The sequence below is a fragment of the Salvelinus sp. IW2-2015 genome, linkage group LG17 (genome assembly GCF_002910315.2).
Source record: "Salvelinus sp. IW2-2015 linkage group LG17, ASM291031v2, whole genome shotgun sequence".
NCBI lineage: Eukaryota > Metazoa > Chordata > Actinopteri > Salmoniformes > Salmonidae > Salvelinus > Salvelinus sp. IW2-2015.
This window is the reverse complement of record NC_036857.1, coordinates 16,122,577-16,144,911: the sequence shown is the minus strand read 5'-3', so window position 1 is coordinate 16,144,911 and position 22,335 is coordinate 16,122,577. Positions and strand designations below refer to the sequence as shown.

The following is a 22,335-nucleotide window of genomic DNA, read 5'->3' as shown; positions in this document are numbered from 1 at the left end:
TTCACCAAGATTCGGTCTCCAGGTTGGAGGGCCACTGCCTTTGCACCATGGTCGTAGTGTCTTGTGCTTTTAGCCGAGAACTTTTGACTGTTTCAGATGTAACTCGGTAAGCTTCCTACATTTTGGTGGCCCAGTTCTGAGCATAGACTGGGTGTGACACCTGTTCATCAGTCTGATTGAGGCCAAACAACCGGTCAATGGATAGGCGAGGTGGCTGGCCAAAGAGAAGGAAGTGTGGTGAGAAGCCTGTTGCTTCGTTACGAGTGCAGTTGTATGTATGTACGATATGAGGTAAGTGGTCTTTCCATTGTGATTCATTTTCTTCAGGAAGAGTGCGAAGCATCTGTAGCAGCGTACGATTAATCTGTTCCACTAGGTTTCCCTGAGGAGGATCTAGCGTTGTGCGGGAGTGGCCGACCCCTGCCAGCTCCTGAAGGCTTCCAAAGAGTTTGTTTTCAAAGCCCCAGCCTTGATCGTGGTGGCGCCTCTTGAGGATATCCGATTTTCTCTGTTGCTGTCTTTGCAGACTTGTTGCGGGTGGCGTAGGTCTGTGTAAACCTTGTGAAATTATCGACTGATACTAAGATGTATTCACCCCCCCACACACACACACGTAGAACAGTATTTTGAGACCAACTCAAAGGGAGCAATTGATGTGAGCTTGCCCATTGGAGCTTTCCGTGGCACATTTGGTATTTTTTGCTTGATGCAACTACATTTCTTTGTGACATAGTCCTCAACTTCTTGTTGAATAAATGGCCAATTAAATTGCTCTCTCGCCAGGTGAGTAACCTTATCTGCACTCACATGCCCCATGTCATTATGTAGGTGTTTCAACACAGTGGCCTTGAATGTTCTAGTGATGACTAACCAACCTTTCTGTCAAGGATTCCATTCTTAGTCTGCAGTTTGGTACACTCATGCAGCAAGCGTTTGGCTCTCACACACCTTTTCTCTGTGTCTATTGGTTGTCGCCTCTTTAACATAGCCATCTCAAGACAACTCCAATATAAAGTGTTTTTTCTCAAAGTTGCCGGGATGTCACGTGTCCTACTTATATGAGGAACACTTGTAACAACTTAAGCATTACGAAACTTATATTAGATCAAATAAACCTCATGTAGAAAAAAAGCCATTAATTGACCTCCATACAAAAACTATTTTCTTAAAAAAAAAAGTAACCTTTATTTAACAAATTCTTATTTACAATGACGGCCTACCCCGGCCAAATCCACACGACGCTGGGCCAATTGTGCGCTGCCCTATGGGACTCCCAATCACGGCCGGATGTGATGCAGCCTGGACTCAAACCAGGGACTGCAGTGATGCCTCTTGCACTGAGATACAGTGCCTTAGACTGCTGCACCACTCCGGAGCGCAGCGGGTGAAATGGAAGAAAAACAACAGCTGCTGGATGGAGACAGATTTTCAGCTGAGTTGGGCATCTCTCTTCCTCTCTAGTTTGTGTCTCGTCTGGAACACTTTTAGCATTTTATCTAAACCTTTTCCTAACCTTAACGTAATTATTCTATTCTGCCATGTTACTTCTCCTAACCTGCTGCGTAAATTCTCCTAACCTGCTATGAAACCGGCAGACCTGCCCTGAGTACAGTCTGGTTTCCACTAATGCGAAACAACGCTGCTTTAGGTTTGGGCTGAAAAAACCGACTGCTGCAACCTGATTGGCTGAATGCGATACACACCATCCGGGATTAGCATTTAGCCACTCTAGCATGATGGTGGAAAATGGTGTTTCATAAACACATTTTCCAATTTTCTTTCATTTCTTTTCGCCATTAAAGTTGAAGACATCGAAGCCGATGCATCCTGAGTGGATAATGTATTGCCGGCTGCGTAAAATGCATTTGGATGGTAAGATAAACGACTCAATATTGCCATCTGTCGGCTTTTGTTCTATAAGTTAGCCAGCTAACTTGCCTAAATGTTCTGAAATAACTTAATTTTTTGGAAATATAATCATTAAATGGTCATGGTCTCATTGACTCAACCAAAAACGCATCTAAGTTTAGCTTTCTTAATGAACCAGAAAATCAATAGTAGTTTCTGATTGTTCATCAAAGTTAGATGGCTAACCCATTGATCCTGCTTTGTAGTATACCCCTCTGTCCAGTATGAGAAGGAAAATAGATTCCACATTACCTAATAGAAGCTGCATTTGCTGTTTAAGAGAAACCAGACTCCTTACCCTTTCTCTGGTACCCCACCCCAAGTTCAGTCATGGAGCAATTCTTGGAGAGGGAGGTTTAGCTGTGGTTGTTTTGAAGGTGCAATTAGGTTTTATCTTGGTAGGTTTGGGTCTTGATGATCCCTGTTTGGATTCTACTGGGGTGACACTACAAGTTCAAAGGTACCCTGGAATGACAACCTGACCATCCTTCATGACTATTCAAATTCTAATTATAGCTGGTAAACAATACTGAAACCAAAGCTTCTAACTGGGTGCAAGTCTCCTAACCATAATTATGGACAGTCGGTTGATGCTTTCTTCCTTCCTCTCAGGAAATGTAGGATAGGCCTTCCTGTATAACACACAGTTTTCAGTGTAGGATGTCCCGGCTGTGAGTACACTACATACATTAGATTTATGTCAAACCAAACAAAAGGCATAATTTGCGGAGCCTGAATGACGACTGTCTCTGGTCAAATTGATTCCCTAGCCTCCTCCTAGCTCTGCTGGAATGCAGCACAGAAATATTATTATCATGAGCAGCACTGTGGAATTTCACCATGTCTCCCTTCTCTAAATGCTTTCAGCTTTCAAAAAAATGTGCAACGTGTCCAAGAACTTTGCTTCCAGCAAACAGAGTACAGTAACTAAATTGGAAAGGAATCTGCCCGGAACAGGAGTCTGAATATATTTAGGGAAGATTTCACATAGGGACTTGGGCCTCACCAAACAGTTCGGATGGTACATACAATGAGGGGGCTGTGCAAGATCATGAATATGAGTATTGCATGCCAAACTGTTCAGGTGCACAAGCTAAACCCAATATGGAGCAATTCACTGTAAAGGACTCAATGTCAATGTTTCAATTGTCTGTTCCTATCAAATAGGAATAGCAATATATAACACATTTTACAGTAATACAACATTACTGTGGTTGTGATATGGATTAACCGGAATCCATCAATAATTGATCTTAATTGTTTGTCACAGGCCCTTTGTGCGTCATTGCTCCTATCTTCAGTTAATGTTTTCACGGCTTTAAGGCCTAGATGTGCTGAAGTCGGCATAAGCATACTTGAAATATCTGTCCTTCCTCATCCACTGAAAGAGATGTTTGAGATAAGAGTAAATTAGATTAAATGTTTTAATCTATCATGGTGTTCTGTAATGGGACAGCGGTGGTTAAGGATGGGACAGAGGGACAGCCAACTCCCCGAGGGGGCGGGGCGGTTGTGGTGGCTCCCAGACTGACTGACTGACTGACAGACACCCCTCTGGCTGCTAAAAGCTCCAGCGCCTTGTTCCTGCCGTTGCCTTCTTTTCTCCTCCGGGTTTTATTTTTGGCTACTGACCTTGACAGGAGCCTATCCTCTCCAGCTTCCTCCGGCCAAACACATCCCGTACGCCTTCCACTACATCAGGAGTGTGCTGTTGAAATAGTGTTGTCCTTCTCACTAGATTGTACATTCTCTTCGACAGGTTTCTCTTTGCTTTCTCTTCGGAGTGTTGTTTTAACTTGTTTTGAAGCGTTAATGGATGAGTAACTTTTGTGTCCTTTGCTTTGCAGGTGTTTCTTTAAGAGGAAAGGACGGAAAAGAGCAGACTCTGTTTAAAGGAAGAGTGGTTTAAAAAGAAAAGGATAGAACACAGACCCCTGTAAAACTCATTGCCTTCCATAGGCTACTGTGGCTAAACTAGTCGCAGGACAGACTCACTGTGTTTAACAGTGTCTGTCTGTACACCGGAAGGGCCCTCATGCCTCCAACAACCATGCAGTGAGGGTAAGCTGGCAGTGTGCCCCCTATCACCATGCTGGCTTTGGGCCTAGAGCAGGGGAGAGGTGGACGGGGCCAGGCTAATGTGGCCTGGCAGGCACCACCTTCAGGGAGGCCTCTAACCCAGGACCTAGGGAGGCCTCTAACCCAGGAGCCAGAGAGGACTCTAACCAATGACCCAGGGAGGCTTCTAACATACGACCCAGGGAGGCCTCTAACCCACAAACCAGGCCTCAACATCAAGCAGAAGATCTCTCAGTGGGAAGGCCTCTGTCAACCAGACAGCAGTGGGAAGGCCGATAGGGTCAAAGCTCATGCACCAGTTGTATCCCAATCACTTTCTGGGGATGTCCTGGATAACGGAGTATGTAGTGACAGTAGGAGAGGCGGACCTCACGGCAAAGCTAAAAGCCTGGGTTTAGATTTCAGGGAAAACCTACAAGCACAGGGCATACACACAGGCGTCAGCAGAAAGTTTGATCCCCCTCAGAATCACTCCTGTTTCAGTAAGACTTCAACTGCAATACCAGAGTCCAAGCCATTTATAGCGCCTTTGCAATCTCTTACAACAGACACTACAAACATTTTCCAATTAGATAGGATGATCGCCACCAATGGTGAACTGAAGGTGGGTGGTGTGTTGGAAGTTAAGTTGACCAAACACCTACCTCTGTCAGTGGATGACCATAGAGAGAGCCTGCCCCCAGGGAATTTCTATACCTCAAGGGGCTTCTGGCGGAGGCTGGAGGGAGACGAGTTGTTCTGGGAGAAGGGAAGAAATACCTCAGCAGAGCCTCAGAGTTCTGTGGGTCCAGTGACTCACCCTCCACTGAAACCACAACGGACGTTTCAGTATCAAGGAGCAGACAGCACCCTAACACACTGGGTCCAATGGAATAGCAGGACTCCATCTGCCAACCAATCCAACACCAAGAGCAGTGGCATAACCCACCCACCTAGCTTCCCACCACCCCTGTGTCCTGTCAGCCGTGGCAATGGGTTTTCCAGACACAAAAATAGCAGGTAAGATCATGATACTGACACCACAAGGCTAAATCTAAAAGATCAGTGGGCGTGAGTTATGCCAGAGTAGAATAGAGGAGGTCTTTAGTTTGCCATTTTAAACATAGAAAAGTTTTGGCATTTTCCTTTCGCAATGGCTTTAGTCAAAGGAAAACATGTTTTTGTATTTCAAACAACCAGGTTAACAATTACTTGGGGTGAAAGTCTTTCTCTGTCCTAAGCTATTGTGCTCTCTCTCATACAGTGTCCTTAGTTCTAAAGGTAGCATTGTTTTATGTTAAGTCTGAAAGAAGGAGAACGAGAGTATTTTAGAGGCACAGTTTGCATGAGAGAAGGATCAGAGTCAAGCATTTGGGCGGCCTCCAGGTGTGATGTCACATGATCTTTGGCAGCATTGCAGACCATTGTCTGGATATGGCTTACTTCCACAGCATCCAACGGTCCAGGGGTCACATTTGGTTGTTTTAACACACACAAACAAAACACACGCACACAACATAACATAACACAACACACACTGGCCTTGATTGTTGTATTCCACTAACGCAGTCTCTTTATGGGGGCAATTCCACACGAGCACACAGTAAGGTTTCAAATGAAACCTGGCTTTGTAACATCTACAGACTCAGTGTTGTAGTGTCTTTAACAAAGGCCAGGGTAAGGCCTAAATTTCACGAATTTCCCAAATTGAATACATTTTTTCTCAATCAATCTATTAGGCCTACTCTTGTATCTCTTTCCTGCTGTCTCCTGCGCACACTCTCCGTATTGACCTTAACTATTATTCACGCGTTCAATATATTTTTCTCAAAGTTCTCCTTGCGTCTATTTTACACCGTTTTTCTCAGCTTTACTTCCTCCCTGACTCGCCTTCCTACGGCCTTTATCATCTTCACTATCAACTTGCGAAAACCCTTCCAATGCCGAGACCCTTTTGCTGAACGTAAGCGGACAATACATTGAACAATAGCATGCTGACTGGCCCCGTCTCATGTCCCCTCTCCCTCCCTCTTCACAGGAAGTCCTTTGAGTTTGAGGATGTGGTGCGGTTGACAGCTCAGCAGGACACACTGGGAAGTGAGGCCAAGCGCTCCAGTCTATACCACGCCTTCTCTGACGACAACATTTATGAGGACATTATCTGTGAGTTCCTCCCTTGACACAAACCGAAAAAATACACTTCACTAGGGTTTTTTCTGCATAGAAAATTCTTGGGCGGACCGCCTAAGTGTTTTTTAGGATATTTTTTTCTGGGATGAAAAAAAAGCTTAAATGACTAAAACCATATATTGTATGTCAAAGATAATGGCCCTATACATTTTTAAATAAGATCATCTTTGTGAAGTAACAATCAACAAAATAAAAGCTATAGTCAGGGAGAATCAAAAATTCTAAAAATGATGCATTCAGGAGTGTTTTTGTCATTGATTTTGTTATAACGTTTGAGTCAGTCAGATAGCATAATAACATAGCATAAGTCATGGCAAAATGTTTATAATTGCATATATATATTTTTATCAGCAATTTCTGCTCTCCGCCCCATGGCAAAATTTGTGGAATTGTAGTAAATTAGCTTCAACAGCAAAATGTTGTCTTCGCAGCCAAGAGGGCCTTTAATATATTCGGTCAGTGAGCACGCCATTGGCCATGCCCACTGCCACGGCCCCGCCACACCCACCACCTAAGCCACATTTTGATCCAGAAAAACCCTGACTTCACCAAGGCAGCCTTAAGGCATCCGCATGCTTCCCAGCGGAAACAGTTCGGTAGAGTTTGTGCATATATTATGATGACATTTTGTGATATTTTTATTTGTTTTGGACTTCGGTGAGTTTTGTTTGGCTGTTCGGGCACACGTTTCTTCTGGAGACAAGCCGAAGTTTGGAGCCGAAGTCTACGTCCCTTCGTTGGTGATGGGTCAACAGTAGGGATTCTTCAATAAAGTCTTTGTTGTCATTCAACGAGACACGAGAACATTGAGAGGTCAGAAATAGCCAGACATGCAAAATTGACTAAAGAACAGAAGTTGTGTTTTGGAGAAATGCCATCAGTGCATGCTCTGTAAGCAATGCAGTGGATGAAGAGCATGGTGAACGGACAGATGTGATTTTAGACAGGGAGGAAGAAGAAGAGCCGAGTGTAGTGGGAAGATGTATGTTGAGGAAGAATGGCGTCAGACACGATAAAGAAGAATCTGGACCAGTAGGAGCAACATTTTGGAGAAAGTGGACCCTTATCTTTTGGCAGATCCATTTGTGGTTTCAGGGTGGGAGAGAATGGAGTTAGGTGTAGTTGAATTAGTGAAGGTAACCTGTAGTGGACTTGTGATATTTGTTTGTGTTACTTCTGACCAGAGGGAGAAGGCACTTCGTGTCATGCAACTTAGGTCAAAATCTGTTTCTTGCTTTGCTCTTAGGAATAGGGCACAATTGAAAGGAGTCATTTCTGGGGTAGCGTTAAGTGTGGAGTTGGAGCAATTTGGTGCAACACAGAGCTGGTGGGGAGCGTGGTGAAACAGATGAGTCATTGTCAGTCCTTTTGTGTTTTGAGTCAGTCTACCAGACCAAGTCATGTTAGGATATATCAGTTATTCTATTAGCGCTTTTGTCCAGAATCCACTGCTCTGTTTCAGGTGCAACGTTAATGGTCATGTTGCAACAGTATGGAGGAGGGAGATTGAAATATGTGGGAAGTGTGCAGGAGGGCCAGAGGATTGTGTAGTTTTGGTGGATAAAGTTGTGTGTGACAATTGTAGGGGTGCTCATGTTGCTGGGGATCAGAAGTGTCAGGTGTGAGAGAGGCAGATGGAATTGGTCAGAGTAGTGCAGAGGGTGTCCAATGCTGAGGCAGTGAAGAAAATGGAGGAGGATGGGGTGAGGGATCTTGAGAGGATCCCAGTGAGCAGTAGATTTGTGCCAGTACAGAGGGATGGAGTGAGTTACTCTTCAGTAAGAAATGGAAAATAAATCACAGAAAATAGATGTTTTGGGGGAAGCTGCAGAGAAGTATTTGGATATACAAGATTTTACTTCAGAAGAGTTACAGGGTGTGTTGAGGGGGGGTGTCCGTCCACCCAGGCAGTTGGCATGGTTTAGGAACAGATTGGGTCAAACTAGTGGAATGGGGTAGTGGGTTTTTAATGAGTGTAGGTGGCAGTTGCAGAGAAGTACCTGGATGTATGAGATGTTACTGCAGAAGAGGTAATGGGGTGGAGATTTATATTTTTATGAAATAGTGGTATATAGCTGTAGGGTTAGTTGCTGGTGCAATTTATTTATATTTTTTTACTTTTAGGAACAGGAATAATTAAGATAATTTAATGTAGGTAGGCCGTGACTGGCCTCACACGTTAGAACAGCAGTTGGCTGTGTATGCACCATTTTAAGTTGGACGTGATCTGCCAACCCAGCCCCAAAGAAGAACAACAAGAGACAACTCGTTTTCTTGCACATTGAAAAATACTGCACCAAACAGCTTAGTTAGATGTAAAATTGCACGACTAACATCTCTTTGGCAAAAGCATAAACATTTATGAGCGATTTCTTGAGTTATCTTCAATCAATTCTGATTACGGCGTCTCAAAATGGACAAACAGTACTATTGCCACTTTTTTTTTTCTTGTTTTTTCAAGTGAAGGTCTTTTATTAAGGGAGTATGCGAGCATACTTGTTCGGTTCGGCTAGGCGCCAGCCAAACTGAAGCATGCTGATGCCTTTGGTTGCCTTACACTCTCAGGAACCTTTAATATAAGATCCGTTCTTTCCTTATTTCTCTCTTTGTAACAACTGATAAAGAAAAAGGTGGGATATAGATTTTCTCAATATTGACACCTGTCAAGTCCCTTTCTGATCAGTGGTGGATGAGAAAGAAAGGCAGCCATTTAAGACCACTTTGACTTAGTCATGGACTATATATCTACTGTATGTATACTGTGTATGTCATATATCTCCCTCACCTTTGATCATGTCCAGCTGAACCCCTGATCAGAGATAACACATATGAGGATGTCAAGCCGTCTCCTTCTATGTGTCTCCCCATTGGGCGTCCCCGACCCTGGACCATGGCACAGAGACAGAACCCTCTCACCCCAAAGGTAGTAATGACAGCTGTTACAGGAAATGTGAAACAATTAGTATAATATAAATAAAAAAACATGCTTTAATCTTTCATTAACACCTTGTCTTCTGTGTCGCAGCTTCCTCCCAAGCCTCTCACGTTGCGGGTGGAGAGGAAGGACTCACTGGCAGCGACACAACCCTCACCTACAGAAGCCCCCCCTAGACCTGCCTTACCCAAGCGACCCACAACCATCCATAAAACACACAGACTGCCTCAGGTAAACACACACACGCATTTCATAAGCGTTTTCTACAAAGTGGAAATTGTATTACCTCAAACTACTACGGAGGTTGTATGTAATTTTGACTCTGAGTGGGAAAAGCATGCTATTAGGTGGATTGGTCTGTTTGCATGACTACACATAAAGAAGCCAAGCTAGTGTTGTAGGCCTACACTCCGTTGTCAATTTGGAGATAAGTCTGAGCTTCCTGTGTGCTTGGCTCTGGATCCAGGTCACTCATTCTACTGCTCAAGTTGAAACTTGACTGATGGCCCTATCCAAACCAAACCATTGCCCATTAGAAAACAACCTTTTTCAGTGCAGTCAAGGAAGTGTGCTTAAATCACATTTATTTGATTGGCCACAATTTTTTTACTTGTTTAAGTGGCCAGACATGTCAACATCAGTGTGATGATATATCACATGAATGTGATTTTTATTTGTATCAGATCAATATATCTGTGTGTGTGTGTGTGCGGTTTCCGTGATGCAGTATGTCAACAAGATTCATGTGATCTTCGACACCAAGCGAGGGAAGAAGAGAGTGAAGAGCCAGGGAGGTTCAGCTCGTGGTATGACAATTATTACCCTTCAACTTGTCTACAAGATGTAGATAAACTACTCTCTGTAAAGACCCAGCGTTTTGAGATACATTACATCACTGTTACAAATACAGTACAAAGACACTGTCAGTCTCTCCTATGACGTCTCTTTCTTTCATCCCTTTATTACACTCCCGTCTCGCTCTTTCTCTCTGTCTATGTATCTCGCATGCGCACACTCTCACTCTCTCTCTCGCTCTCTGAACAGAGGAGACCAGTGGAACTGAAAGTGACCCAGAGGACAACACTAAAGGTACTACTATAGCATTGACCTGCTACTTGTCAAATTGTCATTCATATTTAAAGTGAAATTTCACTCCCAAATAAATGTTTGGCAGACATTTTGAGAATGTTGAGTTCAGTCAATGTCCCACGCCGTCTACACTCATGTAATCCATCCATTTTCCATTCACATTTGATCACATTCCATTACCATTTATTCAAAGAGAGATATATGAGCGTGTTCCCAACCAGATTCACTTATTAGGTATTTTGAAAAATGTTCACTGTCTCCACCAGGAGGGTCCAGGCGCTCAGTCTATGTTCAGTCCACGCTAAAGCGGAGGCCAGGCTACCGCACCCTGGAGAAGGACCTGATCCAGCTCCAGCAACAGCAGCTCTTTCAGTTCTTTGTGGTGGTGTCACTCCGAAAGAGTTTTTCAGGAAACACCTACATCCCTGAGATCACGCAACAGTTTCCCAACAAGGTTATTGTCAATTGAAACCAATTAAAGCCAACCTCTTTCAGATTGGGGCAACAGAGCTAGGCGGATAGACCCAATTACACATTTCTTTTATAGGGGAAATACTGCTTGATGTACCATGGATGGGCTCAGCTCAAAGGAAACCCCAGAATGTTTAGTTTTTTTTAGTTACCATTGTACTATTGTTTCTGTTTTGCTGGCCAGGGAGTAAAATTAGATGCTCTGCATCTTTATCCTTTCTTAACCGCTATAGTTTGAGAAGTCTTCTCGCCACTCCCGTGAAGCTGACGACCGGCTGAAGGCCATTCCCATGTTCTGCTTCCCAGACTCTCAGGACTGGCGGCCTTCTGGAGACCTGCACAGGTAAGCTTCTGTCACATTCACATTATGGTCACAGTATGTAGCAGTGGTGTTACAATAAGGGTATTCATGTAATATAAATATTCATACAACCACTTAATATGAGCATTGGAACAGGTAAAACATTTAGAAAGTAGCTACGTTTTTGTAATAATCACTGTGCTAAAATTAAGTTATTATATGATGATATAAGAATTAAGGCCAAGACATGTCCAATGAAAGGGAGATTATCTAGTGATTCAGACAGAGGAACATCATTGCAGTTCATATGCCATGCTTTGTCTTTTCCCCCCAGGAAGACTGCACTAGAACACTGCTTAACTCTATCACATTGTGCATCCGTGTCCTATTGTCTATGCTTTTATCCGTCTTTGTAGTGAAACCTTCTCTTTTGTCTTGACGGGAGAGGATGGCAGCCGGTGGTTTTGTTACTGTCGTAAGATCCTGGTGAGTGTGTGTGTATGAGTCATTACGTTGTGTGTGTGTGAGGACTAGGCAGTTAAGTGCTTACGCAACATCTCTAAGGGATATACTACAGTCATAGGCTGTAAAACCTCTGAATCAGTGACCCAAACTAAACATAATTTTCCATTTGTCCACGTGTTAAATCCATGACTACATTTAATGTTAGATTTGTGTGTTTTAAATGCATTGCGCTGTTGTTTATTTTTACTAATTTATGGTCTGGACTGAGTGTTTGTTACCCCTGGAATGCCAGCGTTGATACAGCGCTGCAATAACATTGTTGATACTGAATGGCAGGGTTGGTTTTCATGCTGATTTCCGTGTTTATTTGTTCCTTTTAGCCAAGCGGAAAGGGGAAAAGACTGCCTGAAGTTCACTGTATTGTAAGCAGGCTGGGCTGCTTCAACCTGTTCGCTAAGGTAACCAGCAGTGTGATTTAAACTCTTCATATAATTATGCAATAAGGCCAGGTGTGTGTGTGTGTATATGTGTTATATTCAGCAAAAAAAAGAAATGTCCTCACTGTCAACTGCGTTTATTTTGAGCAAACTTAACATGTGTAAATATTTGTATGAACATAACAAGATTCAACAACTGAGACATAAACTGAACAAGTTCCACAGCCATGTGACTAACAGAAATGTAATAATGTGTCCCTGAACGAAGGGGGGGTCAAAATCAAAAGTAACTGTCAGTATCTGGTGTGGCCACAAGCTGCATTAAGTACTGCAGTGCATCTCCTTCCCATACACTGCACCATATTTGCCAGTTCTTGCTGTGAGATGTTACCCCACTCTTCCACCAAGGCACCTGCAAGTTCCCGGACATTTCTGGGGGGAAGGCCTAAGCCTCCACTCCGATCCAACAGGTCCCAGACGTGCTCAATGGGATTGAGATCTTCGCGGCCATGGCAGAACACTGACATTCCTGTCTTGCAGAAATCACGCACAGAACGAGCAGTATGGCTGGTGGCATTGTCAGGATGAGCCTGCAGGAAGGTACCACATGAGGGAGGAGGATGTCTCCCTGTAATGCACAGCGTTGAGATTGCCTACAATGACAACAAGCTCAGTCCGATGATGCTGTGACACACCGCCCCAGACCATGACGGACCCTCCACCTCCAAATCGCTCCCGCTCCAGAGTACAGGCCTCGGTGTAACGCTCATTCCTTCGACGATAAACGCAAATCCGACCATCACCCCTGGTGAGACAAAACCGTGACTCGTCAGTGAAGAGCACTTTTTGCCAGTCCTGTCTGGTCCAGCGACGGTGGTTTGTGCCCATAGGCGACGTTGTTGCCGGTGATGTCTGGTGAGGACCTGCCTTACAACAGGCCTACAAGCCCTCAGTCCAGCCTCTTTCAGCCTATTGTGGACAGTCTGAGCACTAATGGAGTGATTTTGCGTTCCTGGTGTAACTCAGGCAGTTGTTGTTGCCATCCTGTACCTGTCCCACAGGTGTGATTTTCGATGTACCGATCCTATGCAGGTGTTGTTACACGTGGTCTGCCACTGCGAGGACGATCAGCTGTCCGTCCTGTTCCCTGTAGCGCTGTCTTAGGCGTTCAAGTACGGACATTGCAATTTATTGCCCTGGCCACATCTGCAGTCCTCATGCCTCCTTGCAGCATGCCTAAGGCACATTCACGCAGATGAGCAGGGACCCTGGGCATCTTTCTTTTGGTGTTTTTCAGTCAGTAGAAAGGCCTCTTAGTGTCCTAAGTTTTCGGAACTGTGACCTTAATTACCTACCGTCTGTAAGCTGTTAGTGTCTTAACGACCGCTCCACAGGCGCATGTTCATTAATTGTTTATGGTTCATTGAACAAGCATGGGAAACAGTGTTTAAACCCTTTACAATGAAGATCTGTGAAGTTATTTGGAATTTTATGAATTATCTTTGAAAGACAGGGTCCTGAAAAAGGGACGTTTCTTTTTTTTGTTGAGTTTATATATATGTGTGTGTGTGTGTGTGTGTGTGTGTGTGTGTGTGTGTGATATCTTTTCTAACTAGGCGAGTCAGTTAAGAACAATTTCTTATTTCCAATGACGGCCTAGGAACAGGTGTGTTCAGGGGCAGAACGACAGATTTGTACCTTGTCAGCTCGGGAATTTGATCTAGCAACCTTTCGATTACTGGCCCAACGCTCTAACCACTAGGCTACCTGCCATATATTGCTGTTCTTATGCACACGCAACGCTGTGTGCCTCGATACAGCCATTAGCCTTGGTATTTTGGCCATATACAGTGCATTCAGAAAGTATTCAGAGCCCTTCCGTTTTTCCACATTTTGTTACGATACAGCCTTATTCTAAAATGGATGAAACAAATAATACTCAATCTGCACAATACCCTTCGAAAACAGGTTTTTAGAAATGTTTGCAAATGTATATACACTGCTCAAAAAAATAAAGGGAACACTTAAACAACACAATGTAACTCAAGTCAATCACACTTCTGTAAAATCAAACTGTCCACTTAGGAAGCAACACTGATTGACAATAATTTCACATGCTGTTGTGCAAATGGAATAGACAACAGGTGGAAATTATAGGCAATTAGCAAGACACCCCAATAAAGGAGTGGTTCTGCAGGTGTTGACCACAGACCACTTCTCAGTTCTATGCTTCCTGGCTGATGTTTTGGTCACATTTGAATGCTGGCGGTGCTTTCACTCTAGTGGTAGCATGAGGCGGAGTCTACAACCCACACAAGTGGCTCAGGTAGTGCAGCTCATCCGGATGGCACATCAATGCGAGCTGTGGCAAGAAGGTTTGCTGTGTCTGTCAGCGTAGTGTCCAGAGCATGGAGGCGCTACCAGGAGACAGGCCAGTACATCAGGAGACGTGGAGGAGGGCAACAACCCAGCAGCAGGACCGCTACCTCCGCCTTTGTGCAAGGAGGAGCACTGCCAGAGCCCTGCAAAATGACCTCCAGCAGGCCACAAATGTGCATGTGTCTGCTCAAACGGTCAGAAACAGACTCCATGAGTGGTATGAGGGCCCGACATCCACAGGTGGGGGTTGTGCTTACAGCCCAACACCGTGCAGGACGTTTGGCATTTGCCAGAGAACACCAAGTTTGGCAAATTCGCCACTGGCGCCCTGTGCTCTTCACAGATGAAAGCAGGTTCACAATGAGCACGTGACAGACGTGACAGAGTCTGGAGACGCCGTGGAGAACGTTCTGCTGCCTGCAACATCCTCCAGCATGACCGGTTTGGCGGTGGGTCAGTCATGGTGTGGGGTGGCATTTCTTTGGGGGCCGCACAGCCCTCCATGTGCTCGCCAGAGGTAGCCTGACTGCCATTAGGTACCGAGATGAGATCCTCAGACCCCTTGTGAGACCATATGCTGGTGCGGTTGCCCTGGGTTCCTCCTAATGCAAGACAATGCTAGACCTCATGTGGCTGGAGTGTGTCAGCAGTTCCTGCAAGAGGAAGGCATTGATGCTATGGACTGGCCCGCCCGTTCCCCAGACCTGAATCCAATTGAGCACATCTGGGACATCATGTCTCGCTCCATCCACCAACGCCACGTTGCAACACAGACTGTCCAGGAGTTGGCGGATGCTTTAGTCAAGGTCTGGGAGGAGATCCCTCAGGAGACCATCCGCCACCTCATCAGGAGCATGCCCAGGCGTTGTAGGGAGGTCATACAGGCACGTGGAGGCCACACACACTACTGAGCCTCATTTTGACTTGTTTTAAGGACATTACATCAACGTTGGATCAGCCTGTAGTGTGGTTTTCCACTTTAATTTTGAGTGTGACTCCAAATCCAGACCTCCATGGGTTGATAAATTTGATTTCCATTGATAATTCTTGTGTGTTTTTGTTGTCAGCACATTCAACTATGTAATGAAAAAAGTATTTAATAAGAATATTTAATTCATTCAGATCTAGGATGTGTTATTTTAGTGTTCCCTTTTATTTTTTTGAGCAGTGTGTATATATTTTTTAAAGTATACCTTATTTACATTAGCATTCAGACCCTTTGCTATGAGACTCAAAATTGTGCTCCGGTGCATCCTGTTTCCATTGATCATCCTTGAGATGTCCACCTGTGGTAAATTCAATTGATTGGACATGATTTGGAAAGGCACACACTTGTCCATATAAGGTCCCACAGTTGACAGTGCACGTCAGAGCAAAAACCAAGCCATGAATTATTCGTTGAGCTCCGAGGCAGGATTGTGTCATGGCATGGATCTGGGAAAGGGTACCAAAACATTTCTGTGGCATTGGAGGTCCCCAATAACACAGTGGCCTCCATTATTCTTAAATGGAAGAAGTTAGGGACCACCAAGACTCTTCCTAGAGCTGGCTGCTGGCCAAACTGAGCAATCGGGGGAGAAGGGCCTTGGTCAGGGAGATGACCAAGAACCCGATGGTCACTGACCGAGCTCTAGAGTTCCTCTGTGGAGATGGGAGAACCTTCCAGAAGAACAACCATCTCTGCAGCACTCCACCAATCAGCCCTTTATGGTAGTGGCCAGATGGAAGCCACTCCTCAATAAAAGGCACATGACAGCACTCTTGGAGTTTGCCAGAAGGCACCTAAAGACTCTCAGAACATGAGAAACAAGATTCTCTGTTCTGATGAAACCAAGATTGAACTCTTTGGCCGGAATGCCAAGCGACACATCTGGAGGAAACATGGCACCATCCCTACGGTGAAGCATGGTGGTGGCAGCATCGTGCTGTGGGGATGTTTTTCAGCAGCAGGGACTGGAAGACTAGTCAGGATCAAGGGAAAGACGAACTGAGCAAAGTACAGAGAGATCCCTGATGAAAACCTGCTCCAGAGCACTCAGGACCTCAGACTGGGGCGAAGGTTCACCTTCCAACAGGACAACAATGGTAAGACAACGCAGGAGTGGCTTCAGGACAGCCAAGACAACGTAGGAGTGGCTTCGGGACAAGTCTCTGAGTGGCCCAGCCAGAGCCCGGACTTGAACCCGATCGAACATCTCTGGAGAGACCTGACATAGCTTGAGAGGATCTGCAGAGAAGAATGGGAGAAACTCCCCAAATACAGGTGTGCCAAGCTTGGAGTGTCAAGAAGACTCAAGGCTGTAATTGCTGCCAACAGTGCTTCCACAAAGTACTGCGTAAAGGGTCTGAATACTTACGTAAATGTATATTTCAGTTTTTTATACATACATTTGCAAATGTCTAAAACCCTGTTTTTGTTTTGTCATTATGGGGTATTGTGTGTAGATTGAGGGGGGGGGGGTGTAACGTAACAAAATGTGGATAAAGTTGAGGGGTCTGAATGCTTTCCGACTGCACTGTAGCACAAACCCATGAGGTTCCTTACTGCTATTATAAACTGGTTACCAACGTAATTAAAACCATGGCTTTCAAGCCAATCAGCATTTAGGGCTCAAACCAGTTTATAAAACATTTAGCCTGCTTGTACACATAGATTCAAAGGTTCAAACTAAAGTCTATTAAAATGTCCTAGCTAATCAGAATGGTGTGTTTTTGAGAATGATTTAATTATATATTTAGGATGTGTTATGTTCCACCCATTTTCGAGTCTGTTCATTTACATTTACATTTAAGTCATTTAGCAGACGCTCTTATCCAGAGCGATTACAAGTTGGTGCATTCACTCTATGATGTCCAGTGGACAACACTTTACAATAGTGCATCTAACTCTAAGGGGGGGGGGTTAGAAGGATTACTTTATCCTATCCTAGGTATTCCTTAAAGAGGTGGGGTTTCAGGTGTCTCCGGAAGGTGGATTTGATTCCGCTGACCTGGCGTCGTGGGGAGTTTGTTCCACCATTGGGGTGCCAGAGCAGCGAACAGTTTTGACTGGGCTGAGCGGGAGCTGTACTTCCTCAGAGGTAGGGAGGCGAGCAGGCCAGAGGTGGATGAACGCAGTGCCCTTGTTTGGGTGTAGGGCCTGATCAGAGCCTGAAGGTACGGAGGTGCCGTTCCCCTCACAGCTCCGTAGGCAAGCACCATGGTCTTGTAGCGGATGCGAGCTTCAACTGGAAGCCAGTGGAGAGAGCGGAGGAGCGGGGTGACGTGTTCAGGCAAGAGGAACATGTGTAAATTTATTGTAAATAAAAGTTTTGTTCATAGACAATGAAGCAAGCAGCTAGTATGTTATGTAGTCCTGGTGTAGTCTCTTGTTGATACTTTGTCATCAGGATATTCTTTGTGTTTAGGGGGTAGTTATGGAGTTATATACTGTAGGCTTGTCACGAAGGTAACATTTACAAACTATACGATACCAGGCCAAGTATCACAATACAGAGTAGTATTGCGATACTACGGTGTAAAAAGTCTGTGGCCTAGCTGTTTCTAAACGTTCTCCAAAAACCTCCCACTGAAATTCACACTTAAATTCAATGTTTTGAATAGAACTTCACACTGTTCAGTGTACAGTTCCAGTCAAAAGTTTGGACACCTACTCATTTATCTTTATTTTTAGCAAAGGGAAATTAAGATTCCATCATTACTTTAAGACATGAAGGTCAGTCAATCCAGAACATTTTAAGAACTTTGAAGAACATTTTTTCTTCAAGTGCAGTTGTTAAAAACATCAAGCGCTATGATGAAACTGTCTCTCATGAGGACCGCCACAGAGGAAGACCCAGAGTTACCTCTGCTGCAGAGGATAAGTTCATTAGAGTTAACTGCAACTCAGAAATCGGCAACTAACTGCACCTCCAGATTGCAGCTCAAATAAAGTTCAAGTAACAGATACATCTCAACATCAACTGTTCAAAGGGAACTGCGTGAATCAGGCCTTCATGGTCGAATTGTTGCAAAGAACCAACTACTAAAGGACACCAATAAGAAGCAGAGACTTGCTTGGGCCAAGAAACACGGGCATTGGACATTAGACCGGTGAAAATCTGTCCTTTGGTCTGATGAGTCCAAATGTGAGATTTTAGGTTCCAACCTCCGTGTCTGTGAGACGCAGAGTAGGTGAACTGATGATCTCTGCATGTGTGGTTCCCACCATGAAGCATGGAGGAGGTGGTGTGGAGGTGCTTTTCTGGTGACACTGTCAGTGATTTATTTAGAATTCAAGGCACACTTTAACCAGCATGACTACCACAGCATTCTGCAGCGATACGCCATCCCATCTGGTTTGCGCTTAGTGGTACAATCATTTGTTTTTCAACAGGACAATGACCCAAAACACACCTCCAGGCAGTGCAAGGGCTATTTGACCAGGAAGGAGAGTGATGGAGTGCTGCATCATTTATTAAAGAGCAGCGATCCTATCGAGCAGTGTGCGGATTTCTTATTTTTCCTCATCTTGTTCAACTGTTACTGTGCACCTGCAGAGGAGATGGCTCAGATGTTCGAGTGCTTTTTTGAATTTTGAAAACGTTAGGCACCAAACAGATGTGGCAAAGAAGGGGGTCGAGTGATAAATGGCAGATATGTGAGAGCAGAACTAATAAACGGGCTCTGCCCGATCACTAAAATGGCCCACCCGATCAGAACTACATATACAAAATGGCCGACTGCCAAACTACAAGTCCCAGAAGCAAGGGGAACCCTCAGAAGGTGGAGCCAACACACAGATAAAGGGTCAAGAAAAACCAGGAAGAGGAAGTAGAGCTGGAAGGATCTGTGAACCATAGAGAAAGAGACAATAGATATTGGCTGGATTGACTGTGTATGAGCTGGACTGTTTTGGACTTACCTGTTGGCGTTTGGACCTGGACCTACTGAGAACCCGATTCGTGTACGAACCCCTGCTATCCTTGACCTTGCCTATGACCTGGGTGGATCAGGACGGAGAGACAAACACACAGGTACTGTCCTGTTCGAAAGAACTCTCATTCTGGGGTAATTTGGTGACAGTTTCCCACTTAATTTGTGACAAACGCTCATAACCTGAAGGGTTTGCCACACGTGGTGGAGAATGTGGGCATATGAACTAACCATTCGCTGGTTAGGTAAAATAAAAATAAAAAATAAAATAAAAGTTCAGTTAGCACTCCAAAGGGGAGTCAGGTTTTTTTTTTTTTGGTGGCTTTGTTGGGTTAGGACAGTTTCTCAGGAAAATGAGTATGGAGGGAGCCATACAAGCCCGTTTACAAGCGGCGGCCACCCAACAAGAGGCAACTAGAGCTCAACAAATAGCTCATCAGGATGCAATGCGAATGTACCAGGACACGTTACAGGTCCAGCACCGCACCAACCAGCTGCTCAGAGAAGAGCAAGAGAGAAACACCCGGGAGTTAAGAGAAGCCTAAAGGGGCTAGCGGACCAAATTGGAGCTCAATTACCAGCTGCAAATACCCAGAGGCGGCCAATCATTTTCTTCAAAAAATGACAGCACAGGATGATGTGGGAAGCATATCTTACCACCTTCGAAAGGACTGCAGAGAGGGAGAAGTGGCCGAAAGACGAATGGGCAGGGCTTCTGGCACCATACCTGGCAGGGGACGCTCAAAAAGCGTATTTCGACTGAGTTGACAGATGCACAGGATTACGATAAACTAAAGGGAGAGATTCTGGCAAGACTGGGATGACCGATACCGTGGGGCACACCGCTTTCACCAGTGGTCCTACCGATCTGGACAACCCCCCGAACACAGATGTTCGACTTGATTCACCCTGGCACGGAAATGGTTGCAACCGGAGACCCGTTCCTCCGCCGAGATTGTCGAGACCATCGTACTCAACCAGTTTCAGCGAGGTCTACCCCAAGAAGTGCGACGATGGGTTGGCCAGAACGAGGTACTTTCCGCCGACCATCTCGTGGGCCTAGTGAACGGTATGTACGGGCAGGAACAGCTGAGCAGGCACAGGAGGAAAGATTCCCATTCCCCAGGCCTGGCGAACCAGCGGACAGGGTAAGACTGTGTCCAACAGGTGGAGGGGAAGAGAGCAGCGTGGGGCATGAGGAAAGAATCAGAATCGGGCCGAGACACTAAGGGAAAAACGGAAACCGGGACCGGGGTCGAGGGGGTCTCCCGCCCGACAGTCGCCTATTATCTCTTACTAATTGTAATGACGACCAGGACATATTGCAGCCTACTGCCCTATTAAAGAAGAGCCAATGCAATGTAACCTCGGTGAAAAAGAAGATGATATGTGGTATGCATGTCCTGTTGTAACCACTGTACTTGAAGATCAAGAAACAAACATATGTGCAGGGTGACGGTTGAGGGAAAGAGGTTGAAGCCTGCTGGATTCTGGCAGTATGCTAACCCTGGTCGTTGCAAACCTAGTGCCAACTCATAAACTGGATACAAGTCAGGATATCAGTGTTACATGCATTCATGGGATACCCGTCTGTACCCCACAGCCTTAGTGAGCATACAAACAGAGGACGATCTGCTGAATTGTGAGGTCGGCGTGGTCCCAAAGATGCAATATGATGTAATATTGGGTAGACACTTCCTAACTTTGCGAAGTTAGGCCAAAAGAATGGCATATTTGAGAAGCCAACAACCTGACCAAGCAGGAAGGAAGCATGGGGGCATTCAACCAAAGCCAAGAAAAGTCTCCCAGGGGCCAACCTCACAGGTGCTAGTAGGGGAGGATGGAGGATGATGGCAACCTCGTGACAACGAACAGCCCGGTACTAGTGGGGCTGGGGTCGATCTGAATCCCAGAGGTGACGATCTAGAACAGCAAGACCTGGCAGGGTCTTGACTAAATTTTGGGATGGCCCAAACAAGGATCCAACCCTGCAGCAAGCCAGAGCAGACGTGCAGGTCGTCGATGATACTCCATAAATGATGGGATGAGGCCTAATAGTTTTCCCACTGTCATTTGAAAAAGGTTTGTGTACAGAGTCCAAAATAGGGGTTGATGTGGTTGAACAGTTTGTTGGTCCCCACCGGTACCGGAGGACAGTACTGGATCTAGCTCATGGCACATTCTGGTGGACACCTTGGTATCGATAAAACCCGAGACCGGATTGTAAGAGGTTTACTGGCCAGGAATTCAGGCTGAAGTGGCTCGGCATTGTGGAGAGTGCCCGGAGTGCCAGTTAACAGCTCCCGACCAGCTGTTAGAAGCCCGTTAGTGCCATCCCTATAATCGAAACGCCATTTGAGAGGATAGCGATGGATATAGTGGGCCACTACCCAAGTCCGCCAGAGGACACCAATACATTCTGGTCATTCTAGATTATGCCACTCGCTACCCAGAAGCCATTCCCCTTGAACGATGACTTCCAAAAATATTGCCAAGAATTAGTGCTCTTGTTCACCAGGGTAGGGTTCCAAAGGAGATCCTTCAGACCAGGGGACCCCTTTATGTCCCGCCTTATGGCGGACCTTTGTAAATTGTGGCAGGTGAAACAGTTGAGGACATCGGTTTACCATCCTCAGAACGGACGGGCTGGTTGAGAGATTCAACAGGACCTGAAGTCAATGCTCAGGAAGGAAATCGATAAGGATGGGAAAACTGGGATTGCATGTTGCCGTATCTGATGTTTGCCATTAGAGAGGTTCCTCAAGCCTCGCTGGGGTTTTTCTCCTTTGAGCTGGTATATGGGAGGCACCCCGGGGAATCTTAGACATCGCCCGGAAACCTGGGAGCACCAATCCACCCCGTATACTAGTGTCATAGAGCACGTCACGGCAATGCAAGACAGGATAGCCACCAGTCATGCCCATCGTCCGAGAGCACATGAGACAAGCACAAGAGCACCAGCGGCACACTTATAACCGGCAGGCTACCCTGAGGGATTTCACCGGGAGATAAGGTGTTAGTGCTGATCCCCACGGTAGAGTGCAAACTACTAGCCACATGGAAACCATATGAAGTACTGGAGAGAATAGGAGAAGTAAATTATCGGATCCGACAGCCAGGTCGACGGCCACAGGACAGATCTATCACATAAACCTGTTAAAAGCATGGAGAGAGAGAGAAACATAAAA

The 22,335-nt window shown here is 45.4% G+C and overlaps 1 protein-coding gene across 1 annotated transcript in view; it reads left to right on the top strand.

The window, feature by feature from the left end:
* Positions 1 to 1,305: 1,305 nt before the first annotated feature.
* The window catches only part of LOC111976932 (DENN domain-containing protein 2C-like), a 28,401-nt gene continuing 7,371 nt past the window's right edge, over positions 1,306 to 22,335 (top strand). The window contains exons 1-11 of the mRNA XM_024006103.2: positions 1,306 to 1,872; positions 3,756 to 4,986; positions 6,005 to 6,129; positions 8,958 to 9,079; positions 9,182 to 9,322; positions 9,819 to 9,897; positions 10,136 to 10,180; positions 10,447 to 10,634; positions 10,885 to 10,994; positions 11,369 to 11,438; positions 11,798 to 11,875. Coding sequence (XP_023861871.1) covers positions 3,998 to 4,986; positions 6,005 to 6,129; positions 8,958 to 9,079; positions 9,182 to 9,322; positions 9,819 to 9,897; positions 10,136 to 10,180; positions 10,447 to 10,634; positions 10,885 to 10,994; positions 11,369 to 11,438; positions 11,798 to 11,875 — 1,947 coding nt within the window. The 5' untranslated portion in view covers positions 1,306 to 1,872; positions 3,756 to 3,997. The remainder of the gene's footprint in view (positions 1,873 to 3,755; positions 4,987 to 6,004; positions 6,130 to 8,957; positions 9,080 to 9,181; positions 9,323 to 9,818; positions 9,898 to 10,135; positions 10,181 to 10,446; positions 10,635 to 10,884; positions 10,995 to 11,368; positions 11,439 to 11,797; positions 11,876 to 22,335) is intronic.